This window comes from Urocampus carinirostris, chromosome 2 (assembly GCF_059441175.1).
Source record: "Urocampus carinirostris isolate Australia breed hairy pipefish chromosome 2, RoL_Ucar_1.0, whole genome shotgun sequence".
NCBI lineage: Eukaryota > Metazoa > Chordata > Actinopteri > Syngnathiformes > Syngnathidae > Urocampus > Urocampus carinirostris.
This window is the reverse complement of record NC_142350.1, coordinates 1,887,956-1,908,832: the sequence shown is the minus strand read 5'-3', so window position 1 is coordinate 1,908,832 and position 20,877 is coordinate 1,887,956. Positions and strand designations below refer to the sequence as shown.

Sequence of the window (20,877 nt, the reverse complement as noted above, 5' to 3'; positions counted from 1 at the left end):
CATACAAATATAAAATATGTATTAGTTTGTAATCATAATTAAAGTATTTATATATATTATTTTTGCTTCAACTCATCATTCTTAGTTTTTTCTTATAAAGATATTCCTTGACTTTTTCATGTGATCTTTAGTGCAAAAACAAAATATGAAAAAAAAATCGAAAGGGTTGACTGTTTGTATTCCTCTGGCAGATGATTTTGCTTATTTTAGAGGAATCATTTATAAAATAAAAAAAAATTGTAGATACATGAAAAATACATACAGTCAATATGAATACATGTACTTTATATGTCTTGGCCCCGACACATCAATCACAAATGATGACGTGCTAATGCGCATGCGCCAAAACTATGGCGACGCCATAATGATTTAGAAAAAGCGGAAATTTACGTCAGTTCGTGACGCCACCAGAGTCGCAAAAGCCATTTGGAAGTTAAGAAAACAAGTGCTCACATTTTATAAGCACGTTTATCAAAATGATTCCAAATTATTCCGAAAAAAAAAGAAAAAAATCAATCATTGTGATGAGTCAGTCTCTTTGGTTACTGCCAGGCAGAGAAAATCGACCTAAAGGCCGCTGATTGGTAGATTTTTCTCCCTTGCGCGATCTCATTGGCTGAAAACATGAATAAAGTCGCTTCATTTCTGCACCGTAGCGCCCACACCCACAATCTGAATATTTAGCTCTAAATTTTGTCTCACAGGCCGGATTGTACAACGGGTGCACAATATTGCGCTTTCCATGGTTGAAGTAAGATAATTTAGTTGACGTTTTGAATATTGAGTTCATTTGTTCCGAATCATGAGTTTTCTAATTTAGGTAACGAAAATCCAACAGGGTGGTAATGTTAATAAAACGGTGCAACAAATTAATTTCTGCGTCACGTGTTCTCTACAAATGTTTTGTTTTTGTGAATGAATGATTTCCCAACACTGCCTTTGTTAAGACTCGTAAAACAAAAGTAAAAAATAGAACGTGATTCCAACCTCTGAGTCAAAAAAGAGGGCAAAGTTTTTGAATCGTTATTTTACTGAAAGCCATTTGAAGCCCCTGCTTCTCAATCAGTCAAAATTGGACAAAAATCTCGCGGAAGCTTCTCAATTGATAAGAAATCGATCGACAGATTGTTTTTATTTTGTCCCCCCCCCCTCCCTTCGGACAGTCGCTGCCGAGCGAGTGAGTAATTTTGTCTTTGTTTTTGTGCGTGTGTTTTTGCGCATCCAGCCGCCGTGTTTGTGCACATGAGCGCCATTTGCAGACAGGTGCAAACGCCCCCTTTTATTCTTTGCATTTCATTCTAAAATACCCAAATATGATTTAAAGCGCTTATTTAAATGCCATATTTTTTATCCCCATTTTATTCAAACATTCACACTAATTGCCCGCTTTAGCAGATGTTCTGACAGCGGGGACGTTGAATTTTGCTTTTCTTCTTGCTTTTTTACCTTCTTGTCTTCCAAAATAGCTAGCGACTGTTGTGTCCTCCTTTATAAGAATAAAAAACGGGAAGGCAAACATTAACTTGTTTTCGATTGCAATTGAAATAGGTGGCCTATTTCTAGAGGTGGGTAGTAATGAGTTACCTTTAAACCGCTACATTTACTTGATTAAGGTTTAAATCACATTTTACTTATGGGGAATTGTCAAAATAAAACCGTAATCTTACTCAGCTACATTAGGCTACATTGAAGCCGTTACCTAAGTCCCCTTCCACTTTAGTACGCATTTATGTTGTCAGAGACCTCGTTTTTTTATATAGATTTGACCAGGGACCAAAAAAAAAACCCCACTAGGTGACACTTGTGAGCAGGGTTAGGAATATTTTTGTTTTACCGAGCACAGTATATTTAGCTGTAGCCTCACATATATATATGTTTCAATCATCAATGGCTTAACCTTAACAAACTGACTACACAGACTTACAATTACAGACTTTTAATTTATTGTTGACTGGATGGAATTTGATGATCTGATTTAATGTAGCACTTTGGATTTGGATTACTTTCTATCCTATGGATATGGGTTTTAACGCGCAAAAATACGTATATTCAAGAAATCTACTCCTCGACCTGAAGAATTCTCGAGCATGCGCGGTCTCCCTTTTATTTAACGAGGTGAGGCGACCCTACCAGGGTTGCAGAGCCGGTGCTAAGGTAAAGGGTAAGCGGCGAAGTGGCGATATAAGCCCACGGTACCGTCCATAATCATGAGGAATGTCAACTCCCTACCAAATAAGATCGAGGAACTGGCTGTGCTTGTGAAAGACATCATAGCATACAGGGAGTGCAGCTTGCTTTGCTTTACGGAAACGTGGCTCACGTCTAGCATCCCGGACGCTAACATCGCGCTTAACGGCTTCTGCGCTGTTCGGGCTGACAGAGGCACAAAAGTCAGTGGGAAGCGCAAAGGAGGGGGATTGGCTATCTACGTGAACACGAGGTGGTGTAACCCCGGGCAAAAACAAAGCTTTCTATCTGCTGCCGTGATGTCGAACTTTTGGCCGTAAGTCTGCGTCCCTATTACATGCCCAGAGAGTTCGGACACGCCATTGCTGTCATTGTTTACATCCCACCGCGCGCTGATGCGGAAGTAGCGTGTGACGTCATCCACTCCGCGGTGGCAAAACTACAAACACAACACCCGGAGGCTGCAATGTTAATCTCTGGGGACTTCAACCACGTGACTTTTGATAAGACACTGCCCTCTTTCGTCCAATATGTGGACTGCAAGACCAGGGGAAATAGGACTATTGACCTTCTGTATGCGAATATCAAAAATGCATACAGTGCAAAACCACTGCCTGCCCTTGGAAAAGGAGACCACAACCTCATTTTGCTTAAACCACAGTACAAACCAAAAGTGAGGAGGGTACCAACAACCACACGCTCTTTTAGAAAATGGTCCACCGAGGCAGAGCAGGCTCTGAGAGACTGCTTTGGACGTACGGACTGGAATGTCCTGCTAGGGTCCAGCAGTGGGGACATTGAGGAGATGGCAAACTGCACTACTGACTACATTAACTTCTGCATGGACAATGTTGTTCCTATAAAGACTGTACGCTGCTATGCCAACAACAAGCCCTGGATCACGAGCGACATCAAGTGCCTTCTGAACCAAAAGAAGAGGGCCTTTAAAAATGGTGATCAGCAGGAGCTAAAACGAGTACAGAAGGAGCTCAAAGTCCAGCTCCGGAAAGGGAAGGAGCAGTACAGGAGGAAGTTGGAGGAAAAGCTGCAGAACAACAACATGAAGGAGGTGTGGGAAGGGATGAAAACAATTACTGGCTGCAGCACCAAGCAGGGTGTGGCTGTAGATATAGATGTGGGGCGAGTCAACCAGTTGAACAACTTTTTCAACAGGTTTGACCACTCCGCCTCATCCTCACCCCCGAGTACTGCAGCTGTCCTTCCCCCCCCCTCTGGACACTAGCATTGAAGACATCCACCCACTAAAAATAACTGCAGCCCAGGTGTGTGGAGAGCTGAGAAGGCTGCGAACCAGCAAGGCAGCTGGTCCAGATGGAGTATCCCCCCCGACTGCTGAAAGCCTGTGCGTCTGAGTTGGGAGACCCTCTACAGCGCATCTTCAACCTGAGCCTTGAACAGGGGAGGGTCCCTCAGCTGTGGAAAACATCCTGCATCATCCCAGTCCCAAAGAAATCAAGACCTGAGGAACTCAACGACTTCAGGCCGGTCGCCCTGACATCACATGTGATGAAAACCATGGAGCGGCTGCTGCTGCACCACCTGAGGCCACAGGTCCGTCACGCCATCGACCCACTGCAATTTGCTTACCAGGAGAAGGTGGGAGTGGAGGATGCTATAGTATACATGTTACACCGATCCCTCTCTCACCTGGATAGGGCTAAGGGGGCTGTGAGGATTACATTTTTGGACTTCTCCAGTGCCTTCAATACCATACAGCCTCTGCTACTGAGTAGGAAACTGACAGAGATGGGAGTTAGCTCACACCTTATAGAATGGATTACTGACTACCTGACAGGCAGACCCCAGTATGTGAAACAGGGGGGCTGTACATCGGACACCGTGGTTAGCAGCACAGGATCTCCGCAGGGGACCGAGCTCTCTCCGTTCCTATTCACTCTATATACATCGGACTTTAAGTACAACTCTGAGTCCTGCCATGTACAAAAGTTTGCCGACGACACTGCGATCGTGGGATGTATCAGAATTGATTCAGGACTTTGTCCGATGGAGCCACGCAAACCACCTGCACCTGAACACCACCAAGACCAGAGAGATGGTGGTGGACTTCAGGAGAACCAGACCTCACCCGGTTCCTGTAACCATCAAAGGAGAATGTGTAGAATTTGTGCAGACCTACAAATACCTGGGTGTGCAGCTGGACAACAAACTGGACTGGACTGCCAACACAGAAGCTCTATGTAAAAGGGCAAAGCCGACTTTACTTCCTCAGAAGGCTGGCCTCCTTCAAAATCTGCAAAAAGCTCCTGAAAATATTCTATGAGACAGTCGTGGCAAGCGCCCTCTTCTATGCGGCAGCGTGTTGGGGAGGCAGCGTCAAGAAGAAGGATGCCTCTTGTCTCAATAAACTGGCTAAGAAAGCGAGCTCTGTTGTGGGCAAAGAGCTGGACAGCCTAACAACAGTAGCTGAGAGACGGGCACTGAAAAAGCTGCGGTCAATCATGGACAATCCATCGCATCCACTACACAGCATTATCTCCAGACAGAAGAGCAGTTTCAGCAACAGACTGCTGTCACTGTCTTGTACTACGGACAGACTGAAGAGATCTTTTCTTCCTCATGCCATGAGGCTCTTTAACTCTACCCGGCAGAGTAAAAGCCCACAGTAAATCACACCACCTACATTGCATATTACCGAATCTTATTGCAATATGTATTCTGTGTAGCACTATTTAGTAATTCTATATAACACGCTACAGTGGGCATTTGCACGTCACACTGGGTATTTGTATATTGTATTCTTTTTGCTTTATTATTGTATTGTTCTCAGCTCCGGGATGCTGCTGGAAATGTGAATTTCCCTTCCCTATCTATCTCTATCTCTATCTCTCTATCTATCGGTTGTTGAAAAACAACAACAATGAATATGACGTTGCTAAAGTTACTTAGTACTTGAGTACATTTTTCCCCAAGTACTCAAAAAGGCTGGGCGAAAAATGAAAAGTAAAATGTTGTTTTAGTCACTCCTGTAGTTAGTGTTCCTTATGTGTGAATTATTTAGCGCCCTCTAGTGGTCCCAGTAGAGGGAGTTAACATCATTGTCAGCCATCTTGCTGCCACCCCTGAAATTTTAAAAAGGCTGGGCATTATAAAGAGAAGTAAAATGGTGCATTTTGGTCAATTTGAGTATACGTAGTTTGTATTTTTGTGCTTTTTAGAACTTGTTTTAAGTTGCACTACACAATAGACAAATATTACACACTGTCTTTTTAAGTCACAGTGAGAATCATTTGAAGATGTTTTAAGGGACAATGCGTATTATTTGACCACCAGATGTGGGTGGCTGTATTTAAGTCCCAGTCTCTTTAGTCAAGTCCCATTTATTTGTCTGGCTCTTTAGTCAAGTCCCATTTGTTTGTCTGGCTTTTTGGTCAAGTCTCATTTGTTTGTCTGGCTATTTAGTCAAGTCCCATTTGTTTGTCTGGCTCTTTAGTCAAGTCCCATTCGTTTGTCTGGCTCTTGAGTCCAGTCCCATTCGCTTGTCTGGCTCTTTAATCAAGTCCCATTCGTTTGTCTCGCTCTTTAGTCAAGTCCCATTCGTTTGTCCAGAAGTTTTTTCAGTATAGCCCTTACGTGGAGTCCCATTTTTTTTGTCTTGCCCTTAATTAAGTCCAGTCCCATTCCTTCATCCAGCCTTTGAGCCGCACATTGTTGTTGCTAACAGTGCCATTGTCCAATGACACGTCAGCAGCACCTATGACGGTTGCCCATGGCAACCACTAAAATGCCAAATGGAGAAACTAAATTCGATCGATATTCAAAGTGCAGCTAACTTTTCACTTTTATTTTCTCATTTTCAAATTCTTACATAAGTAATTTAAAATCTAATTATTCCAGAAAGCCAAAATTCAATTGCTTTTCCAGATCATTTTTCCCCTTCTGTGCCCCAGCTAGCTTGTTTTGCAGCATGTTTTAAAGTCTCATTTAAATTTGTATTCCTTCTCTCAGGTTTGTTAAATTTTAGACATCAAATGCTGCTATAAAGTGATCCTGCAACATATAGAAATACATGTATAATAGCTACAAATACATGCCATGGAAGGAAATTAATACCTAAGCAAAACACTCAATACCTAAATTTATGACATACATGTTGTTTATGCATTTTGTAATTTTGTTTGTCATTCATGTAAGTCAATTGTAAAACAATATAAAGTGAGTTCCTAGCCTTCTGAGGAAGTACTCTATAGAATCAATCACAATATCTAGTCAGAAAACTGCTAAAGTAGACAAATACTACTGTATTTTAAGTATTTTCAAACAACAAGAGTAAATGGTTCAACAATATAAAGTGCGTTTAACAATGCAGTGTAAAAACTCACAACCTGAGACAACTGGTCAAGTAGATATAGGCAACTGCATTTAGTTCATAACAAAAGTCAACAGTAAAACAATATGAAGTGACTATCCAATCCCTCTCTCTGCCACTCCCTCCCTCTTATCTCTCCCTTTGTCTCCCCCTCTTTTTATCCTTTTCTGTCTCTTTGACTCTCTACAGCTGGTAGTTTCTTCAATTCATTCAAAGTAGCACACCCCTTTTGACGTTCCTTAATGCCGTTATTAATAATGGTTTTATTCCCAACACTGCATAAGTGACCAAATACACGACAAATAAATTAATAAAAAAAGAATGACAAAATACACAACAAAATACATGAGAAAATAAATACTAAAATAAATGAATAAAAGACAAAATACACTACAGAATGAAAACTAAAATAAAAGAATTACAAAATACATGACAAAAGAAATACTAAAATAAATAAATGACAAAGTACACAATTAAATAAATACTAAAACAACAAAATAAATACTAAAAAAAAAGAATGACAAAATCCTCTGCAAAATACATGACATAATACTGGTACATGACAAATTACACGAAAAATACACACCAAATGACATGACGACAAAATCCACAACAGATTTGTTTTCATTTCTATTTTTACATATGACAGGATTGTTTTTTGGTATTGCCACAAGTTATGTTTTTTTCCGTTCTGAATAATTTCAGTGTTGGTGGAGTGTCTTGCTGGCAAAATGGTAATCGGCAATCGGAACCAACATGATCTTTTCCCATTTTGATTGTGAATCAGATTGGGGGCGTGTTTTCATGGGGGTGCGGTGGGGGTGTCACATCAGTCTGTTAATCCTATGCTAGCAAGCGGGCCCGATTAATTTGAAAGCCGATTTTTCTTTTAAGCCGACTTTCAGCCAGAAAAGCGGAAAGCGAGTGCTCGGCTGTCCACGCTGGCTGCATAACAGAAAGATATCAACAACAAGAATATAATTTCCAGTCGAAAACAAATCTGACCAAATTTCTTTCGGTAGTTGGCTAAAAAAAGTCAAAAAGTGCAGCAACCCAGAAGCTGAGTAAGAAAAACAACAGAGCAGAGGATGGGAGGAGCGAAAGAGAGAATAACTGGGTTTTAAATCAAACTTCTATCCTGGTCTTTTTAGCCAATAATAAATTTATTTAATTGGCCGATGAAATTAATAAAAAGCCAATATCTGGCAAATCCCCAAATATCGGTGCCGAAAATCGGCCAACCTCGAGTTTTTTCATTCGCTGACACTTGCGTATTAAGATTGCTTAAGATGTCAGTTTGTTCCTTATTTTGCCTATTGTTGTCCCTTCCATCCTGTCCCAGTGGTCACCATGACAACAGAGGAAGCAGAGAAGCAGCATCAGAAAGAGGAGGAGGAGGTGGCCGGGGGCCGGGCCACGGACGCCAAGGCGCCGTCCCCGGAGCAAGGGGGTGGTGACGAGGGGGGGGACCCCGGGACCCCCAATCGCCGTTTGTCCCGCCTCTTTTCCTCCCTTCTCAAGCGGCGCTCTCGTTGCTATAGCGACGCCAAGGAACGCCCACAAGCCAAGGCTCCTATCGCTCGGCCCGAACCTGAACTCAAGATCGAGGGGGATCTACACCAGGACCCCCAGGATCACCAGGTTCGAATACGGTGCTCCTCTCAGGGGGGCGAGCTTGTCTTTTTCAGAAATGGTTCAGCTTAACACCTCCATCATAATCATTAGGCTGAGAAGAAGGAAGAAGAAGGGGAGAAGGAAGCCAAGGGGAACAAGGACCAGGACGATAAGGAAGACAACAAGGAAGGCAAGGAGGAGGCCTCCCAAGCCAGCAGCGACGAGGACCACAAAGCCGAGACCCCTAAAGCAACCCGGAACTTCAAAAACATGGATGTCAAGGTCATCTTGTTGGACGACACAGTCTACCAATGTCAAATGGAGGTCAGACACAGTGACATTCTTTTTTCAGGAGGAGGGGCATCTCACTTTGAGAAAATATTCTGGGTTCGTACGGGTGTTTAAAATCCTTGAAAATGCTTGAAATGTAATTTTGTGTAATTAAGGATTTAAAGGTGTTTGAATTTTGGACTAAGTGTTTGTAAATCCTTGAAATTGTTGCTATGTTTCTCAAGAAGTCTGTTTCAAAATAATGTCGACATTAATCTCTGGTTGGTTTGCTCTGCCATTGCATTTATTCTTCCCTTGTGATTAACTGCAGCTGACATTAGTTTGTATGACATTTTAGGACGTTGCATTGCCCCTTACGGGTCACCCCCAAATGGACAGGTGTTCAACGGCAGCTGGCATTAGTTTTTTTATCACATTATCCTATGGTCGCGCCCAAGAGGACAGATGCCCACCCTCGTGATTAGGGACAGGTACTCAACGGCAGCTGGCATTAGTTTGTATGACATTATCCTATGAAGCGTCATCACTCACCATAGGTCGTGCAGTGCACACCCTTCTGATTAATTGCAGCTATCAGTAGTTTGAATGAAATTGTCCTACGAAGCGTCATCGCCCCCTACAGGACAGATGCATATTACACCTAAACGGGGCATTATGAAATGTGTATTAGTGCAAGGATTATGTATCCATTATGGGCATTTATTATGTACCATGCAAAAAATGAAGGTAGCATTTCCAAGTGGTAAATTGTAATGTGATTTAATTCCTGCAACTGAAAATGTAAGCCACATATTTGTTATTTTTACACAATACCTATATGGGGAGAAATTTGTCTCAAAAACAAATTATTCGTGATTTATTCATTATCTGAAAATCATATGTCATGATGAATGCACACGGAACATTAACAATCTCAGATTTATATCTGAGATATATTTGTTTCTCTGCAAAATAAATGATTAATGTTTCATTTAATGCTACTGGACAAATTGGAAAACTGGCTTTGAAAGTCCCTAAAAGGTGCTTGAATTTTTCCATTAAAAAGTTGTACTAACCCTCATCCCTTTTTCAAGATTGGGAGAAGCTCACCTTTACAAAATTACCCTATTCATTCATATTTAAGACATTTCATTTTATTGTGATATTGTTGGTTCTATTTCCCCTTTCCTGCCCATAATAATGAGCCACCAGAAAGTTTTTGATATAAGCAAAAGTGAAAAACGGTGACAACGATCAAGTCGAAGAAATAAACGATTGCGAAATCCGAAAATGATGTACGAGTGTCTGCCAGCCCCGCTTAAGGTACAGTAAATGGTTTAAAAGTGTTATGTTTTTAGATTTTCACCAGTAAATTAATCTTTATTAAATATATACCGGTAATTAAATATTTATTGATGTTTAGGTACATACTTTATCATTATTTTACATTTCCTTCAGTATGTGGCTATTTTAAAAGCATTTTTAGGGGTTTGCTTATAAGTGATCCAAACTCACATGCAAATATGTACATTACTTTAAGTCATTTTGTTTTTGCTGGTCATTTTGCTTTTTATAAAATGGTTTTTATATATTTTTGTTCTTGATTTGGGTCCCACCTTGTCATTAAGGTGAAATAGTGGGTCTTAAAGCCAAACCAGTTGAGAGCCAGGGATATAAAATGACGTATGAAAAGGCACTCGATTTTTATCTCATTGTATCACTATTTTTACTCACAGCACCAATGACGAATGTTAAAGAATGAGAAACCCATAGTCGTCCTGTAAGATCTAAATAAGTCAAAAACCAACTCTTTGGTGTATTAGATCAGGAATTGGACTTTAAACGACATGAAATAAATACATTGTTAATGTTGCGTCGGTATTGTGTTCAGATAGAGAGATAGATACTTTATTCATCCCTGTAGGGAAACTCACATTTCCAGCAGTATCCTTGTGTTAAAAATAAAATAACGGATATAGAATAAAAAAATAGACCCTGTAATAAAAATAGGGTAATATGCAAATGTGGGGCTAGGGTTTAATGTGGGCTTTTACTCCCCCGGGTAGAGTTAAAGAGCCTCATGGCATGAGGGAGAAATGATCTCCTCAGTCTGCTCATGGAACACGACTTTGACGGCAGTCTGTCGCTGAAGCTGCTCATCTGTCTGGGGAGGATGCTGTGTAGTGGATGTAGTGAATTGTACATGATTGATACCAGCTTGTTCAGTGCCCGTCTCTCAGCTACAATTGTCAGGCTGTCCAGCTCTGTGCCCACAATAGAGCCTGCCTTCCTCACCAGTTTATTAAGACAAGAGGCATCCTTCTTCTTAGTGCTGCCCCAACACACTGCCGCATAGAAGAAGTCGCTTGCCACATCAGTTTGATAGAACATCTTCAGGAGCTTTTTGCAGATGTTAAAGGACGCCAGCCTTCTGAGGAAGTACAGTCGGCTTTGACCTTTCCTGCATAGAGCTTCTGTGTTGGCTGTCCAGTCCAGTTTATTGTCCAGCTGCATACGCAGGTATTTGTAGGTCTGGACAAACTCCATTCATTCTCCTGGTTACAGGTTCCGGGTGAGGTCTAGGCCTCCTGAAGTCCACTACAATCTCCCTGGTCTTGGTGATGTTTAGGTGCAGGTGGTTAGCATCGCTCCATTGGACAAAGTCCTGGATCAATTTCCTGTACTCCTCCTCCTGCCCACTTCTGATACATCCCACGATTGCAGCGTCATCAGCATCAAACATAGTTTATGTTGTCAATAAATGACTTCACGCCCATATCGTATTCAACGTTTCTCACTCACAATGCCTAGTATAAGTTCAGAAAAACGGGAAAATTCGATACAGTTTCAATCAAAAATAAGGGGCGCACATTATACACGATTGCGCCTTACACACAAATATATCTGGTATTTTTTTTGTGTGGCAGAAACACGCCAAAGGCGAGGAGCTCTTCAAGCAAGTTTGCGAGCACCTCAACCTGCTGGAACGAGACTATTTTGGGCTGGTCGTCATGGAGACGCCCAGCGGGAACGTGAGGCAGCGGCCATTTTTTTACGACCCTCAACACTCCAACAAGACACCATTACCTTTGAAATTGCAAGGAGAACAGTAGATAGATACTTTATTCATCCCCATAGGGAAATTCACACTTCCAGCAGTATCCTTTTGTTAAAAATAAAACAATAATAAAGTAAAAGAAATATAATACATAAATACCCAATGTAACGTGTTGATATAGAGTATTTAGATGGTGCTACATAAAATACTGTACAAAACCCTCAAGATATACAATATCTGTCTCGGCAGAGCAATTCCTAAGTTAATAAAATAACAGATGCGTAAAATAAGACTGAGAAGACATCAATGAATTTGAACTTGGAACGAGAACAGGAGAGAAAAAGAAGAAAAATCCTCAAAATGCAAAATTTTAACCTGGTCTAAAGGTCTTCCACTGGTTTAGGGTGTCGCTCTAACCCTTTTTAGTAACATCTCCTTTGTTAGAAAAAAGTAGATCTGCCCTTAAATGTGTGAAAATAAAAGAACTGGAACGTTATTAGTCAATAAATGATGAAAAAAAAACTACCATAAAACGGGCAAAATACCAAAAACTGATCCAGAAAATCTAAAAACGACCAAAATATGACCAAATAGCATTCAAAAAAATGGCCTACAAATGGAATGGAATCAAAAATTGATTAGAAAAGGACAAAAAATGCAAAAAAATGACACCAAAACCACACAAAAACGTTACAAAAACATGACCAAAAAAAGTTTCACGCCTTTTTTCGCCTTTTGTCACTTTTTTTTATCCTTTCTTTTGACCCATCTCTCTTTTCTTTCGTTCGTTCTTTCTTTCTTTCTCTCTTTCTTTCCTTCTTTCTCTCTCTCTTATATTTATCTTTTTACTCTCTCTTTCGTTTTTTTTTTTTATCTCTCTCCTTCTCTCTTTCTCTCTCTTCTCTCTCTAAGAATGTTTTTTTTTACCATGTGGGCCCCGAACTGAAATGAGTTTGGCACCCATGTGTAAGATGGTAAGACTTCAAGTTGTTTGTTTCCGTTTCAGACCTGGATGGACCTGGACAAGGAGATCCGCAGGCAGGTGGAAGGTGAGCAAAAATGGTCAGCAGCGGAGATTTTTGATTGGACTCTTGAGGACCATTGTGTTTTTCAGGCATCAACTTTGAGTTCACCTTCAAGGTGAAGTTCTACCCTCCGGATCCTGCCCAACTCTCTGAAGACATCACACGGTACAAAACCCCCTTTTCACACTTTTTGTGACGGCCATCTTGTGTCACATGGGTGGGCAAACTACGGCCTGCGGGCCAAATCAGCCTTTCTAATCTGGTGCGCAAATGAAAATGTTATTTTCTTAATATCATAATGATACATATCAAATGGTAGTATGTGTATGTAAATATATTTATTTTTAATTGCATATGATATATTTTGGATTTGCAAAATGCAGGATTTACACCGGCATTTTTAATTTAATGGTACTGGAGAAGTTGGAAAATTGGCTTTGAAAGTACTTATACAGTGCTTGAATTTGGCCATGAGATTGTTATTGTCTCTGCTGTTCCAAAATAACTCAATTCTAGGTCTTGGTTTATTTTTTGGCATGAATGGAATGTTTGAAAGAAAAAAGTGCAAAATAAACCAAAAAATAGATAAGGGTGCCCCTACAACCCCAGTGGTTAAGGGATCCAACCAACCAACCAACCAACCAACCAACCAACCAACCAACCGTTGTTGACATGCAATTTAACATTTTGATAATAAAAGTCCCGTTTCCTTTTTCCAGACCTGAAGTCAAGTCCTATTACTTTTTCTAGACATTAAGTCAAGTACCAATGTGGTGCCCCCTAAGGACAGCTGGGGTGCCCGCGGACCTGTTCGGAAAATAGCTCACCAGTGCTGGCCTATTGTGATTTTCCTAGTAAAATATTTTTTTGTGGTTGACTTAGTCTATTTATCCCACTTTCAATAATTAACCTGGTATAACATGGTCACAACAAAGTAATAACATGTTGTTATTCGAGAAATGTTAAAATGGGTGCCCTTTTGCGCTAATTAGTAAAAAAAAAAAAGTAACTTAAGGCTTAAAAATGTTTGAAGACCCCTGCTTTAGACCTTAAGTCTTGTATCATTTCTTTGTCCAGCTTTTAAATCAAGTCCCATTTATCTGTGTAGCCCTTTGGTCAAGTCCCATTTTGTTGTCCAGCCATTTAGTCAATTTCTTTGGCTAGACCTTAAGTCGTGTCCCATTACTTTGTCTTGCCCTTAAATCAAACCCCATTTATTTGTTTAGTCAAGTCCCATTTCAATGTCTAGCCTTCAAGTAAAACTCTATTTCTTTGACTAGCTTTTTAGCCCAGGTTTTTCATAGAGACTGTAGTGGCAGATCCCCCAAAATCAAATCAGCGTTTTTTTTTTCTTGCTGGCCTCGCACCTCTGCCAATTTTTGAAACTAACACAGCCTTACACTCAAAAAGTTTTCCCATTTTTGATCCTGCCAGGTACTACTTGTGCCTGCAAGTGCGCAAGGACATTTACCAAAAGCGACTTCCTTGCTCGTTCGTGACGCTAGCACTTTTGGGCTCCTACGTCCTCCAATCGGAACTTGGCGAGTATGATCCCGACCTTCACGGAGACGACTACTGCAAGGAGGTCAAGATGATCCGAGGACAAAGCAAAGACTTGGAACTCAAGATGAAGGAGCTGCACCGCACCTACAGGTGAAGCCTGAGCTCCGCTTCCTCGATCTTCTTGTTGACCAATCGAGTTTCTGGCTAGGTCCATGAGTCCAGCCCAGGCGGATTTGATGTTTCTTGAGAACGCCAAGAGGTTGTCCATGTATGGTGTAGCCATCCACTCCGCCAAGGTGAGAACACCTGAGCTGCAAAAAACTCAATTGGGCTAATCGGCATCTCCACATCGAGATCTAAGAACAGAACACGACACTTTAATGTTCACCTTGTGGATTATTCCATGGAGTGTGAAAAAGAAAAAGAAAATGCTGCTTTCAAGTGTGTGTAGTCAAGTCCCATTTTGTTGTCAAATCCCGTTTCTTTGTCTAGCCCTTAAATCAAGTCCCATTTATTTCTATAAACACTTAGTCAAAATCAATTCCATGTCGAGCTCTTTAGTTAAGTCCATTGTCTTTGTCTAGCTCATAGGTCAACACCCTGCTATTTTGCCTTTTCTCCCAATTAAAAATCATGGAGGGGTCTGAAATTTTCATCGTATGTGCATGTCCACTGTGAGAGAGATCAATTAAAAAGAAAAATCCAGAAATTGCAATGCAGATTTAAAAAAAAAAGTTTTTGTGTGATATTTGTCTGCATATGACCATTTGGATGATACAGAGGAGTCCTTGAGAAAGCTTTGTGGTCAGATAAGACCAAAATTAAACTTTTTGGTCATAATTCCACTAAGCGTGTTTGGAGGAAGAAGAATGAAGAGTACAATCTGAAGAACACCATCCCCACTGTGAAACATGGGGGTGGTAGCATCATGCTTAGGGGGGATTTTTCTGCACATAGGACAGGACAAGTGCACTGCATTAAAGAGATGATGACTGGGGCCGTGTATTGTGAGATTTTGGGGAACAACCTCCTTCTCTCAGTCAGAGCATTGAAGATGAGTCGTGCCCGGTTCTTCCAACACGACAACGACTTGAAGCACACAGCCAGGAAAACCAAGGAGTGGCTCAGTAAGAAGCACATCACAATTCCAGCATGGCCCAGCCAGTCTTCAGACCTGAACTCAATCGAAAATCTTTGGAGGAAGCTCAAAATCCGTTTCTCAGCGACAGTCCAGAAACCTGACACATCTAGAGAAGATCATTGGGGAGGAGCGGGCCAAGATCCCTCCTGCAGTGTGTGCAAACCTGGTGAAAAACTACAGGGAACGTTTGACCTCTGTTATAACAAACAAAGGCTACCGTTACAAATGTTAACATTGATTTTCTTAGGTGTTCAGATACTATTTGCAGCTATATCACACAAATAAATTGTTAAAAAAATCATGAATTGTGATTTCTGGATTTTTCTTTTTAGTCTAGCTCTCTCAACGTGGACATACACCTACAATGAAAATTTCAGAACCCTCTAATATATATATATATATATATATATATATATATATATATATATATATATATATAGATTCTGGGTCTGGATTCTGGTTAAAGGTACTTTTGACCATTCTTTATAAAACATCTCCACTTAAGTCAGGTTTGATGGTTTCTGAGCATGGACAGCTCCCTGTAAATCACACCACAGATTTTCAATAATATTTAGGTCTGGGGACTGAGATAGCCATTCCAGAACATTGTACTTGCTCCTCTGCATCAATGCCTTAGTAAAATCTGAGCAGTGTTTGGAGTCGTTGTCTTGTTGAAGTAAACCCCGGCACAACTTCAGCTTTGTCACTGATTCTAGAACATTGTTCACAAGAATCTGCTGATACTGACTGGAATCCATGCGACCTTCAACTTTAACAAGATTGCCAGTACCTGCACTGGCCATATAGCCCCACAGCGTGATGGAACCACCACCAAATTTTACTGTGGGTAACAAGTGTTTGTCTTGGAATGCCTTGTTCTTCTTCCACCATGCATATTGCCCCTTATGTCCAAATAACTCAATTTTAGTTTCATAAATCCACAGCACCTTATTCCAAAAAGAAGCTGGCTTGTGCAAATGTGCTTTAGCATACCTCAAGCAACTCTGTTTGTGGCATGTGCACAGAAAAGGCTTCTGCCGCATTACTCTCCCATACGGCGTCTCCCAGTGCAAAGTGCGTTGAATAGTTAAACGATGTGCAGTGACACCATCTGCAGCAAGATCAGGTTGTAGGTCTTTGGAGCTGGTCTGTGGGTTGAGTTTGACTGTTCTCACCATCCTTCGCCTCTGCTTATCCGAGATTTTTCTTGGCCTGCCACTCCGGGCCTTAAATAGAACTGTGCCTGTGGATTTTCCATTTCCTCACTATGTGGAAATTGAGAGCTGAAATCTCTGAGCTAGCTTTTTATATCCATCCCCTAAACCATGATGTTGAACAATCTTTGTTTTCTGGTCATTTGACAGTTGTTCTGAGGCTCCCATGTTGCCACTCATCAGAGAAGACGCAAAGAGGAGAACAACTTGCGACTGGCCGCCTTAAATACTCTTTCTCATGATTGGCTTCACTGTGTATGTAGGTCAAGGGTCAATGAGCTTACCAAAAAAATTTTGTGTTCCAATAATTTGTGCTAAAGGTATTCAAATCAATACAACAACAAGGATGCCAAAATTTATGCACCTACCTACTTTTGTTTAAGTAATTATGGCACACTTTCTGTAAATCTTATAAAATTCATTTCACTATTCAGATATCATTGTGTTTGTCTGCTATATGATATATTTAACAAAAATTGCTGATCCGAACAACCAATGATTCATAAAGGAAAATCTTAAATGATCAGGGGTGCCCAAACTTTTGCATACGACTGTGATATATATATATATATATATATATATATTGGCTGGCAACCAGTTCAGGGTGTCCCCTGCCCAATGATTGCTGGGATGGGCTCCAGCACCCCCGCGACCCTACTGAGGATAAGCAGTGCAGCTAATGAGATATATATGTGTGTACCGTATTTCCCGCACTATAAGGTGCACCGGGTTATAGGGCGCACCCCCAAAAAATAGTTTTTGGTCCTATATTTTCGATACATAAGGCGCACCGGATTGTGAGGCGCTACAAAGGGAACGTCGACAAAACAGTCAGATAGTTCAGTCAAACCCCCTATCCCCTTAACATTCCTAAAGCTTGCAAAGAAGCAAATATGTGCCGTAGACACGTGCGGATGCGGTGTCCGTACGATGTCACCAAACAAACATTTCTTAGTTTCCATTTTATTTTTTGCTGGCAACTGTGTGGACAGCAAAGTAAGAATTTTATTGTGCAGGGAAACGGGGTTCTTTGCTGTGCATATGACAATAAACACATTGAATTGAATTTAGTTTAAAAATAGACTCATCACAGAAAAATCAAGTTCGTTCTAAAACAAGATACCGGGGAAATATAAAGCCGCATAGCTCACCTAAGTTCTTTTGCAGCCATCACGTTCAATAATGATACGTAACTATGGTCTTCTTACAACCGTGAGTGTAGTAAATCCAGGAGAGTAAAATGTTTACAAATACAGAATAGTAAAAAATGTTTTCTCTAGGCCGTAGTGCAACCCAACGTGTGATTCACATTCATCTTTTTCGCCAATTGCAGGCTTTGTTTCGCCCCTTTAGCCTATGCGAGCCTGTAAATGATAAAAAGGATCCGCCCCCTTTACCTCCGAATAACTTTAGCCAATAGTGACTGATTCAAATGATGATTGACACATTGGTTAGGAAATGAAACGCCGGTATATAAATCCCAGCATACACCGCGGACTACTTCGCCTTCGAGGGAAAATCTAGTCGGCGGCTGCTTGCCTTAGTTGCAAGACTTTGCGACTTAATATTGATCCATATATAAGGCGCACTATATTATAAGGCGCATGGTCAGCTTTTGAAAAAAAATAAAGACTTATAGGTGCACCTTATGGTGCGGAAAATACGGTATATATATATATATATGTGTGTATATATGTATCTATGTATGTATAATTTTATATATATATATATATATATATATATATATATATATACAGTCATTCCTAAGACTTAAAAAGTGGTCGGCGGCGCCCTCTGTTGGCTGCGGCTGCATCGGCTCGCTACAACGGGTCAGGTGCAATCGACATTTCGTTCTGTGTACATTGTTACACAGAATGACAATACAAGGAAATTATTATTATTATTATTATTAGATATATTTTTAAAATTATTTCTTATTATCATTATTTTTTCGACCTGCGAAGCTCTGAACCCGCGAACGTGGAACCACAAAGTAGCGACGCCCCTTCAAAAATTCTTAAAAAAAACCCAAAAACAATTAAAAAAAAAATTTATTTTATTTTATTATTATTTTTTAGACCCACGATATGTGTTGTGTATGTATGTATATAATATCTAATATATATATATATATATATATATATATTATGTGTGTATGTGTATATATATATGTGTGTATGTATTCTAAACTGCCAAACCCACGCTCCAAAAAAAAGCAAATTCTCCAGCTCATTTTTTTTCACCGTATAACTTTGGATGATTTGATCAAATGTTTTGAATCTTAATAATGTCAGAGCCTGTGTCCCGTAGTAATTTAAAAACACAACTTGAAATGTTTTCCACTCCCTCAGTTACATTAGACTGTCGAGGCTCATTTTAAATGACGTTTGTGTCCTAAATGATGGTTTCAAAACAAGTTACTTTTTAAAAATGTCACAAAATACTGCAAACGAGGATACTGTTGTAATAATCTTCGATGCAGACAGTGCACACCGTGAGACATAAGGGAGTGCTTGTGCTCTGTGCATAGCTCCGCTCATCCCTACTGTTTAGCCAATCAAATTGCTTTGGGTGCTCTGACGGATGTTTAAAGTTTCTTCCATGGCTTTTCATCATAACAGTGAACATGGATTATTTAATAAGCTTCCATATTTGTGTGTGACACTTTGACTGTAAACTGTAGTTTGTACCCTCTAAAAGCTGGACAGTACCATCAGGGATTTTCAGTGTTTAATCGGCTTCGCGTACTCTTGAATAGTCTTTGCTTACGCAAATTTTAAACGACATGGATAAAATTTGCATGCTATGAATTTTGTCTCCGAGCCATATGCACTCATAAAAACAGCCATATATGGCCCGCAAGCCATAAGGTCAAGACCAAATGTCAGGAACCTAAGTTAAGTCCAAATTTATTGTCTAGACCAGGGGTGGCGAACATGCGGCTCTAGAGCTCTTGGCCAATAAGAATGCGGCTCTTTGCCTCATCATATTTTCTATATAATGTGGCTCTTTTTGTGCATATTGAGGGTGGACACTTTCCTTGAAATCAACACAAGAACAATACCTGTGTTGTAAGGAGGGGAGTGTGTTATGGGAAATAATATGTTTTTAATTGTGTGTGTTTTATGTGTCTCTCTGTCATGGCAGGTCAGTGCGTGGTGCGGCTCTTTGACTCTGACAGTTAAAAATTTCGGCTCTTTGTGTCAAACTTGTTCGCCCCCCCCTGGTCTAGACCTTAAGTCAAGTCCTGTTTCTTTGTCCAGCCCATAAGTCAAGTATCATGTCTTTGTCTAGCTCTTTAGTCAAAAGCCCCAGGTTTGTTCCTTATTTTGACTATTATGCACTGTTTTAATCATTGTCACTATCGGCCAATCAGGATCTGGAGGGCGTGGCTATTCTGCTGGGCGTGTCATCCAATGGGCTGATGGTTTACAAAGACAAGCTGAGGATCAACCGATTTCCTTGGCCAAAAGTCCTCAAAGTCTCCTACAAACGCAGCAGCTTTTTCATCAAACTCCGCCCCTCCGAAGTACGACCATTCTCATTAGTTGATGACAAGATTAACCAAACATGCCTACCCAAAATTCACTCAGCTCTTTTTAGACTTCTCTTCATTTTTACTACTACTTTTTCCATACTTCACAGTAATTTTTACTTTTTTACTATACTTTTTCGTACATCTTCATACTATTTAGTGCTTAATGGTCTGCATTTAAATAGCGCTTTTCAGGTCAGGTTAATGATTTCCTGTATATATCATGTTTATGGTTTATACTGGCCGAATAAATAAAAATACATACTAAAAAATACTAAAAAACAGCTCTGTAGCCTAGATGGTAGGGCGCCCGCTCCGAGACAGGGAGGTCTCATACATTTTCGTTTTTTTTTATACTTTTTAATACTTTTTGTTTATTATGTTTTTCAGTACTTGCATGCATTTCAGTACTTTTTCAAACTTTTTATGCTTTCTGGGACTTTCCATACGTTTCAGCATTTTAAAAATAATTTATATACTGTATACTCCAGTACTTTTTAATTAATTGTTTTTCTATACTTTTCTGTACTTTTTAGTAGCACGTCATACTTTTAGTGCTTTTCATTATTTTATTGTATTTTCTTTAATGTTCTTTTAGATACTTTTCATACTTAACAGCACATACATCTACCATTCTTTTCACTAGTTTTTGTAAAATTTTACGCACAGTTTTTGTACGTTTTTCATACATTTTTTTTTTTAGTACGTTTTAGTTACCTTTAATACTTGAGTATTTTTGTGTTTTTCCATGCATTTAATTTATTACTGCAATTTTACACTTTTTACTCATTTCACTAGTATTTGTAGATTTTCTCTTACTTTTCAGTACATTTTCTTTCGGTTTCTCTTTCTTTTGCTCAATTTTTCTTTCTTTATTTCTATAACCCTCTCTCATTTTCTTTCCATCTCTTACTCTCTTTTTTCTCTTTCATTTTCCATCCCTCTCTCTCAATTGATTTATTTGTCAATCCCTTTCTCTTTT

The 20,877-nt window shown here is 40.0% G+C and overlaps 1 protein-coding gene across 18 annotated transcripts in view; it reads left to right on the top strand.

The window, feature by feature from the left end:
• Positions 1–603: 603 nt before the first annotated feature.
• epb41a (erythrocyte membrane protein band 4.1a) overlaps positions 604–20,877 on the top strand; it is a 46,462-nt gene continuing 26,188 nt past the window's right edge. For 16 of the 18 annotated variants that reach the window (XM_088328277.1, XM_088328276.1, XM_088328273.1 and 13 more), the window contains exons 1-9: positions 1,023–1,177; positions 7,878–8,176; positions 8,261–8,473; positions 11,347–11,451; positions 12,484–12,526; positions 12,592–12,667; positions 13,937–14,155; positions 14,214–14,301; positions 19,737–19,889. In XM_088328277.1, coding sequence (XP_088184403.1) covers position 1,177; positions 7,878–8,176; positions 8,261–8,473; positions 11,347–11,451; positions 12,484–12,526; positions 12,592–12,667; positions 13,937–14,155; positions 14,214–14,301; positions 19,737–19,889 — 1,197 coding nt within the window. In that variant the 5' untranslated portion in view covers positions 1,023–1,176. Of the gene's footprint in view, positions 752–1,022; positions 1,178–7,877; positions 8,177–8,260; positions 8,474–11,346; positions 11,452–12,483; positions 12,527–12,591; positions 12,668–13,936; positions 14,156–14,213; positions 14,302–19,736; positions 19,890–20,877 lie in introns of those variants that run through there. The other 2 variants (XM_088328261.1, XM_088328278.1) reach the window with 2 other exon arrangements.